This window comes from Notolepis coatsorum (assembly GCF_963971535.1).
Source record: "Notolepis coatsorum genome assembly, chromosome: 5".
NCBI classification, from domain to species: Eukaryota; Metazoa; Chordata; class Actinopteri; order Aulopiformes; family Paralepididae; genus Notolepis; species Notolepis coatsorum.
In genome coordinates, this window is record NC_140169.1 from 109,573,518 (window position 1) to 109,583,326 (window position 9,809).

Sequence of the window (9,809 nt, forward strand, 5' to 3'; positions counted from 1 at the left end):
CCACCCCCCCCCCCACCCACCCAACCACCTCCAATGTACAGTCCAATGTACAGTCCCATAATCCAATGTACAGTGTTGTTTGTACAGTTATACAGTGTCCCCCACCCACCCCTCCTACCCAACCCCCCCCCCCCCCCACTCCTACCCAACACCCCCCCCCCACTCCTACCCCCCCCCCCCCCCCCCCAACCACCTCCAATGTACAGTCCCACCCCCACCTACCCAATCCAATGTACAGTTTCTACGCCTAATGTATATACTCCTTTCTTTCTGGACTCTTTTTGTATCACAAATACAGTACTGTAATTGCAAATCTGGTATGTCATAAATGTATAGATGTAGCAGTACTGTCTATCTGTATGTCATGTATGTCATATATGTTACGATGAATTGGAAATGGGGGACCCTGGTGGAAACAAGACGAAAGTCTTTCTCTGGTCTGCATCCCCTTAACAATTGTATGTATTGAGCTGTACTGCACTGTACCCATTCTGCAATCTGTTAATAAAGTTTTTCATTCATTTCATTCATTCACCTGTCAACCCTCATTATTTTCATGCCATTTCCAGATAAACAATGTGGAGTAGCTTTAGCACCCAGTGTCAATGCCAGGGAGAGCTCTCAGTGCAACGGCCAAATACAGTAATGAAGATAGAGATGGCAAGTAGAATGGCAGGCAAAGAGAAAACAGTCTTGAGTTATGTCACTGTCAATTACCACTGAGACATTTTACATCATTATTATTATTATTATTTGTTATCAACAAAAATAAAGGGGAAACCAATAAAAAATGTTGGCCTGTCAAGTGTTTTTCCCGGGGTTACATTGTGGAAGACCGCCTGCCAATCAGAGGCTGTGAAATTATTATTATTTATTTTAGGGATGTTCGATATTGGCTTTTTTACAGATACTGATATACTGATATTGTCCAACTCTTAATTTCCGATACCGATATCAACCGATACCGATATATGCAGGGTCCCCCCCCCCCCCCCCCCCAAAAATGGAATAATTTCAGGTAATTAACATTACATATCTCTTGTTGTGGAATTAACACAACATTATGCATACTTTTGACAATAAATAAAATCAGAATTTGTTCTTACTTGCTTAAATAAAGGTTATAGAAATGTAAAAAACTAAAACTAAAAATCCGATACCGATATTTTCTGATATCACATTTTAATGCCGATAATATCGGACATCCCTAATTTATTTATTTAAAATTCAGTTTAAAGCTGGTGGTGCCTCTGGCCGTTTGTGGAAACCCTTTCTTGCTGTGGCGCCAGGCTTGAAAATAGCTTGCTCTACTCTGGACATGTAAACACACTCTCGGTGCTTTCTCTAAAATACCCTACCCCACATTGCCTATAATATGCTAATTTATTGGAACATCATATGATCACTGTGTGGAACACACTCTTCACCCAATCCATAGGGGAAATGGAGCCCCTTGTAGCTAACCAATTCAGTAAAAAGGATCTGATTAATATCCAGCAATCTGAGGGCTACATTAAAAGATAGGAAATTAAGGCATTCAGTGTGAGTCACATGATCAGTGTGACTGCTGCTGGGGTAGTGGTAGAGATGGGAGCAGTTTCATTGGAGCAAAAGTATGGTTCCGATACTCATCTTGACAATCCATCGAGTCATACTCTGAAAACCACGCCCTCCGGAGGGGAAACAATTGACGCAGTAATATTATGCAACCAAGGGAGGAAACCTAGAAAATGCCTGTAGCTATTTAAAAACATGAAATATCAGCATGTCAATGGAAAATTGTAGCACCCTGTGTCTACTGGAGAGCAATACTGTCAATATCTACAGGTTAGACACGCCACAGGATGGAGGAAAAGTAGCATTTATGGCTAAAATTGTTTAGAACTAAAATGATGATGGAACAAGTTAGCTGTTGTTAGCAAGCTAATGTTACTGTATATCTGTATGTCATATATGTCCTGATGAATTGAAAATGGGGGACCCTGATGTAAACAAGACGAAAGTCTTTCTCTGGTCTGCATGCCCTTAACAACTGTGTGTATTGAGCTGTACTGTATTGTACCCATTCTGCAATCTGTTAATAAAGTTTTCAATCAATCAATTTCAATCAGCTACAGTAGGCCCATGTCTTAGCAAGCTAGAAGAAACTTCAAATGTAATACTGTAGGCTATACCTTTCTGATTTAGGATCAATTGGCACCTGGCGGTTTTTGCCAACATTGTAGATTTCTTATTATATCTTGACAGTAATTGATAGGCCTACTTAAAAAAATAAGTTTAATTTAAAAGTAAGGGGGCAGGAGCTAAAACAACATGCAATCAAATAAAACATCAAGTAAAATTATTCCTTTGAAATTATTGATTGAAACTTTTATTAACAGATTGCAGAATGGGTAGAATACAGTACGGCTCAATACAAACAACTGCTAAGAGGATGCAGACCAGAAACATACTTTTGTCTTGTTTACACCAGGGTCCTCCATTTTCAATTCATCAAGACATTTATGACATACAAATATACAGTACTGTTTCAGAAAAATATATTGGAACAAGCAAACTGTCTATCAAACCCCCTCTAGTAACACACGCACATGTTATGTGCATAACAGTTGCAGACATACACAAAGGCCTGCTGCTAACACATAGCTGCCTGCTAGCTACCTAGTCGGTGTGGCTTTGGAGGCATCCTGATGCGTTCTCATTGGGAAGGGTGTTCTAAGTTCTGCCTAAAATCAATGATCGCCTATTGCTCCTTTAATGCTTACCATGACTTGCTGTACATGTTGGCATAGGCTATTGAGAGTCAGAGTCCCACAGTTTAATCATCTTATTGCCTATATCCACTCTTCTCTTCTTAAAGGAACATGCCAACATTATGGGAAATTAGCTTACTGTTTTTCCCAGAGTCAGACAAGATAGATACCAAATTAATGGAAGCTGGAGTTTTAAGCTAGGCTAGTGGTCCGTATTCACTTCCATTAATTTGTGTTAAGTTAGTCTTGCTTGCAGTCTGATATCTTTCTACTGAACAGAGTGGAAACTCATATCCATCTTCTCGTCTGACTCTGGACAAGATGGTAAGCGCATTTCCCATAATGTCGGCGTGTTCCTTTAAAGGCGTTTTTTCCAGGACGGAAGCTTATGCAAACGTAGTTCTGGGTTATTTACCCTGTTGGTAGTGCATCTCACCACATAGTATATGTTCTGTTGTTTGCTAGCTGACCAAAATGACAAGAAGGAACCGTCACATAATACAGTCAATGGAGCGATGGAATGTTTCCCCCGTGTGGGTGGGACATATTTGCACTCAGTCTCTATGGCCTTTCAGCCCCATAACCCCCCGCTTCCATGCTCACCCCCTAGAGGTGCTTGGCTTATCATTCTAAACACCTCCGTCACCATGCATACAATTAAACCCATCCCCCTCACCATCCTCTTACCAACCATTCCCCTGTAATTAGCACAAGCACAATGGCTGCAGACAAAAGCAAGATGGAACAACCAGGAATGTGTTTGTGGAGTTACATTGCAATTGTTGAACATTTTGGTATTATGGTAGCCATGCAGTTCCTTGTGCACAATTTGTTGTTGATGTCTTCTTATTACCATACATCCACAATGAAGAGAAAACAAGTGATGTAGTTGAAAAGGGATGACCTTACTCTGGTCTCAGATCAGAGAAGACAGACACAATGGCTTATTGACATGGTTGAAGGACCCATTGATTCAGAAAATAACAGGCCTTTTAGTTTCCTGGCCAACATCAATTACTCTTTTTGTCAGTGAAACACGACAGTGAACAGCTGAGGTGATTATTCCCACAAAACCCAGCATGTGTCGATGAAATGACATAATTAGGGACCACTGTATAAGATGACAAGTCTACTACAGGCAGCGGTAACAATGAAGACAGTGTTGTGAATTTCCTCACTATTGTCTGCCAGGTATAGCTGAAAAGGAGATGGAACACTGAACACACTACAGTGACGCAAAGGGCAAGAAGAATAGATGATTTATTCATATTCTGCCATAATACTAGTAACAAGATTGTTTCACCATCCTGCACCACCACTCCAACAACTCTGGTCCACCTCAAGCAAACCGTGTACAAGCCAAATGTATATACAAAGCACAAATTGAAACAAAGAACATTTATACAGAGCAGCCTCAATGGCAGGTCACAACAGATGCCCCAAATGTTGGCATTGAAAGAACCATACTGAAGACTTTACAATAATAATATTAATTAAAAAAGTTCATGAAGGCAAATGCAGTTGCTAGTTTATATTTGGCAAGATAAAATAGGTAGTTTAAAGGGGGGGGAATTGTACAAAATAATATTCTTCTGCGAGTTTAAATCAACGAGTACATGAAGAAATTACAGAAGAGATACTGGTATCAGGTATATCATTGTAATGTAAATGCGCTTGGCAATAAAAGTGTTAATCAAGAGAATTTCCCAATATAAAAATTGTATACCAAGAACCATGTGTAAAATGCCAGAAATCATTGATTTATTTGCTGTATTTCCAACCCATAGAAGCATGTCAGATCTCTTAAAAAAAAATATAAATGTGATTACATCTCAATTATTTATCTCCAACGACTCCAAATTCATGGTCTAAAAGTCTGTACTGTTCAGTAAAAACAATGGATAGGAGCTCAGTATTAGCGGATGCTGAAAGTTTAGGACTATTAAAGTATTTTCAATAATGTGATGAGAATATAGTGCAAATATACTGTATGCTAGAGTTTTAACTCACCATTTCAACAACTCATTTGATAGATTATCAGGTGAAAAAAACACGAGGTAATTCTTAACATGGATGAGGCAATGCAAAAACCCTGATACATGAAGACAAACAATAAAGCACCTTTGGTGTGTACATTCAATAATCGTAGGACGTGATTCAAAAAGATCCAAACCCTGTTTGTGTACAAAATATGCCATATCAAAAAGGAGAAAACTCGTTGGGGAAAAAAATACATTTTCCTCTTCCCACTGAGTGTTCTCACCATGCAAAAAATATTTCATGAATTAACCAAAAAGCACAAACTAAACAAGAGGAGAAAAAGAAAGAGTACGGAACACAATACCGAGGTGGACTTGGAAAGGAGAAAAAAAAAAAAAAAAAAAAAACCAAACAAAAACAAAAACAAAAAAAAGCTGGTGACTGAACTGCCTTTTTGCCTGGAGGGCAGCATTCAGGGCTTAAGTTGGATCCATGAGACAGTCTCCTTTCACACACGTGCAAAATGTCTATTATACGAGTGAGAGGTGAGGAGGGGGTTAGCAGCACAAGAGGAATTTAGTTGCAACTTCACCAACGTTGCTCAAAGCGACACCCCTGTGTTCAATACCTCTTTTATGCTAAATAAAAATAAAAACTATTATAGTGTGCCAAAGAGGAAAGAAATGTAATGGGCGAGCTGAACCACAACAAGGACAAGATACAGAACAGAGCATCCACCATAGTCTATGTTGATACTGGCTACTCTACGTTTGATGGCTTTACACTGTCAGCAGTTATCCATGTTGAATTAGCGGCACGCCGTGATGCAAAGCCCTCTTCCACATGTAGTAGGTGGAGCGTGGAGTGAGGGGAAAATAAGACCTGAACTCTTTGAACGCTGGGAAGGATTTCTCTTCAAAGCGTTGCTGCAGGAATAGTTTGGCCTGGGCCTTGAAGTTGGCCACAGTCACAACATCCATCACAAACATTTGCTCATCCGTTGGTGCCTTGCTGGGAAGGGTATACCTGGGAAGCGGGGCATCGTAGCAGGTGACTGTCGGGCCTTTGAGACCCTCGGGGCTACCCTCAAAGGAGAACACACTCTGAGCGGTTACACCTCTCTCCATCGACTCTGTAATGGGGTTATCCAGGCTCCCAGGCATGTTCACCTCTACACAAGGAGTGATTATCTTCTGCTTCCTGTTTCGGTTGTGACTGTTCCGCCACAGCCAATAGAAACAGGGAGAAAGTGACGGGTACCGTAGTTTGAACTTTGAGAGGGACCATTTTGATTTCTGAACGTGCATCTTTGCAGCAACTCTGAGAGTTTTCTTACTCATGTATGCCAGCATGAAACTTCTGTGGTTTTGCCTACAAACCTTCACTCTGGGAACGATGGGGTGGTTGGTGTTGGACAAGTTTGAAGACAGCAGACTGTTTGGACTCTTGTCGGCATCAGAACTATCTTCACTACTTCCAACGGCAGCTTTGTAACCCCTGTTAAACAGCATAGCCTCTCTCCTCCAGTTGTAGTATGTGGATCTAGAGATTCCTGTAAAATGTCTCTTGAAGATCCTGAATGGGAAGGAGGTATTCATGGAGATGCAGTTCTGCAAAAAACGCTTGGCCTCCTGCATATGGGCCACATTTTGGGCCCGCTCTCCCTCCAGCTTGTCGCAGTTGAGGCTAAACATACTGGCAACACTCTCAGGAGGGTCCAGCTCATTCGGCTTGGCCTCTGGGGATGACCAGGACTCATGCTCTGTGCTCTCCCCAGGACTCACCTCTCCGGTGGAGGATGTGGTGGAGAAGCTACCCCCAAAGGTCACAAGTTCCTGCTTCCAGGCATAGTAGGCTGACCTGGAAATCTCTGGGAAGAACTCTTTGAACTGGTGCAGAGGGATAAGTTTGCCCTCCAGGTAGCAGGCCTGCAGGAAGTTCTTGGCCTCATACCTGGCCGTCGATTTCTTGCGGTGCTCTTGCGTTTGCCTCCTCCAGCGGTAGAAGGTACTCTTGGTGATGTTGTACTTGTCCTTCAAGCTGGAGTAGGACAGTCGCGAGTCTTGGTCCAGTAGCTCCAGGGTCTTCAGGGGAGGCCCTCTCTGCTCATCACAGGGGAGGTCACTCGCCTGGACCAGTGCCACAAAATAGCGCGGTTTGAACACGGAACGAGACTGCAGCTCACCGGACCACATGATGTGGAGGGTCACGGGACCAGAGTCCTCGGGCCAGGTGCGGGGGCGTATGAGTCTGTTGAAGTAGGGTCGGATCTTGAAGTTGAACATGGGGTAGATGGAGTAGATGTTACACCGCAAGACCGAGGAGAGGGCATACACGTGCCACATGTTGGCGTAGGAGTCCGGGAAGCAGGAGGCTTTGACGTCCGCATCAAAGATGGCCTCCAAGACCGCGATGGGCAGGTTGAGCATGTCCTCGGACTCCTCCGCGCAGAGGCTGAAGCGAGCCGCCTGGAGCATCATCTTAGAGTCGATCATCCCACACAGATAATACTTCTTCCAGAGCAGCATCTCCACTACAGTCCGTACCTGTGAAGAATAAAATAAATCATGTAGATTAAAATACAATAATTAATGTAGACAATTTATGTCTCACTTAAAGGACGGGTTCCACATTGTTGGCTAGTACAGACTAGGGCTGTCCCCAACTAAGGATTTGGATGGTCGACTGGCAAAAATGTGCTGTTAGTAGACTAAAAAAATGTATATAATATATTTAAATTTTTTCATCATTCCATTTGGGCTGTGGGGGGTGCTTAATGTCTGAAGGAGTCGACTGAAGGCTTCTTGTCCTCTGCAAAAGCATGCAATTGGTCCACTGATGGATACATCTTGATATTTTGTCTAGTCTAGTGTGTTCATTAGATGGGTGAAATCCTCTTTCAGTGCCTCTGTGCCTGTTTTCATAGGCAGTTAGAATGATACAAAAAATATATATAAATTTGTTTTTTATTCGACTAAGAGGTTGGCTAGTCGACTACGGCTCCTTTCGACCGATGAGTCGACTAATAGGGGTCAGCCCTAGTACAGACCATTTCACTGATTGATTTAGTATCTCACCAGGCTCCAGTACAAGTGGCAATGATGCATGTCCTTTTCCAAAACAGGAAGCTCACAGTATAATCCGATGTGTCTTTATATATTCTACTGAGGAAATGGTTGCAAACTGAAGTAGTAGACAGCACAAGGCATTATACCGTTTGATACAATGCAATTTACTACCATTTCCTCAGTAATCCGGCTTCCTGCTTTCTTCTATTTAATCTTCGGGATTTCAGCACCCAGTGTCAGATATTGAGAGCATGGTCTATCTTGACTCTCAGTAAAATATACAAACACACATGTGATTATACTGCAAGCTTCCCATTTTGGAAAAGGACATCATGTTTTTAAAAGGCTACAACATTTGCCCCATTTAGATTGTATTGGAGCCTGGTGAGAGAATTTTCAACACTAAAGCGATCAACTGTGGTTTGATTCTAAACATTCCTAAATGCATTGCACATGATCCCAGGTGAGCGACATTAAAACCCTTCCATCCAAGATTTCAAGAGGCTTATTAATCACATACATACACAAGACATATAGTGAAATGAGTGGCCATTCCCGCTTCGATTGTGCAAAAAAATACAAATAATAATAGAATAGATAAAAAAGTAGACAAGATAAAAGTACTAAGATAAAATACAATGCTAAGCTTTAAGAATTAAAAAATGTAATGAGTCCTATGTACACTACTATACAATATACAGTTATACTATATTATGTCACTATGCTATACAAAAAACATCCAGTTATGTTTTTTCTTAAGTGACCTTTTTTGTTTGTGTGTGAGAGAGTGCAGAATGTGTGATGTGCGTGCTCCCTGCTCACCTGCAGCTCCAGGCTCAGACTGGTGGTTCCAACTAGCAGCATGCTGGCAGCATCAAACAGCAGGTTGCCCTCTCCTTTACAGACAAGGGGCAGCAGACCTGCCGGGGCGTCTGGGGGGTAAAGACTGTGTGCTATGCCGTCGATGCTCGTCCACTCGGGGAAGTCCTTGCAGGGGCCGCTGGGAAGCTGGAAGGGAGCCAGGGCCTGGTCCACCTTCAGGGCCACTCTGGTGAGGGTGTCCAGACCAGCGCTTTCTGTGGCATCCTGGAGCTCACCCAGCACGGAGAGGACCACCTCCTTTCTCTGAATCATACCTGGGGGCACAGGGAGGGACGGAGCAGGGGAGGGGGTGGTGAAGGAGACGTTATGAAAGATCTGAATTAATTGAAAACGTCCCAATGAGTTATTCTTAGGGATGCTCGATATTGGCTTTTTTACCGATACCGATATTGTCCAACTCTTAATTTAACATTACATATATCTTGTCGTGTAATTAACACAACATTATGCATACTTTGACAACAAATAAAATAATTTGTTCTTACTTGCTTGCCTGGGTAAATAAATGTAAAAAGAAAAACCCGATACCGATATTACATTTTTATGCCAATATCGGACATCCCTAGTTATTTTACCAATATATCCTCTGGTCGTGTCATTCTATGTGGTAGTTACTTGGCTTCAAAGTTGTAAAAGGACGACCGACCAGATTAGTTTGTTTGAAAATGAATATGGGTAGGCCTATACCAAGTAATGTTTGCATGCCAGGCAAGATCATCCAATACTAAATATATATATAGCTATTAAAGTATCTTCAGTATCTTGTAACCAAAATATACTAATATAAAAAGATACTGCTCCTGCCACCATCATAACTGGAGTTAGTCCCCAAGAAGTACATGATTTACTGTATGAAGCACTCTCGGGGCTCATACAGAACGAAGCATTTCACCGTAAAGTAGCCTACGTGTATTTTATTGTGACAATTATTAAACAAACTTGAAACAAGCACTGCAGCTGCTCCTAGTTAGGCTGGGTTAAACGCAGAAGACAAATTCCTGGTATATGAAAAAATGTCTACTTGGCAGATAAAGATATTGCAATTGCAATTATTTACACGCCAAAGACTGCTGGGTTATGGATTGAGCTCTCGGTGTGAAATAATGTGATCAGTTCAGTTACTAAT

The 9,809-nt window shown here is 41.9% G+C and overlaps 1 protein-coding gene across 1 annotated transcript; it reads right to left on the bottom strand.

Annotated features, from left to right (window-relative positions):
• Nucleotides 1-5,527: 5,527 nt before the first annotated feature.
• On the bottom strand, nt 5,528-8,935 carry vrtn (vertebrae development associated; the record flags this gene model as incomplete). The annotated part of the gene is made up of 2 exons (XM_084314893.1): nt 5,528-7,279; nt 8,624-8,935. 2 exons carry the CDS (start codon nt 8,933-8,935, stop codon nt 5,528-5,530), a joined length of 2,064 nt encoding a protein of 687 aa, XP_084171019.1.
• Between the last annotated feature and the right edge of the window lie 874 nt (nt 8,936-9,809).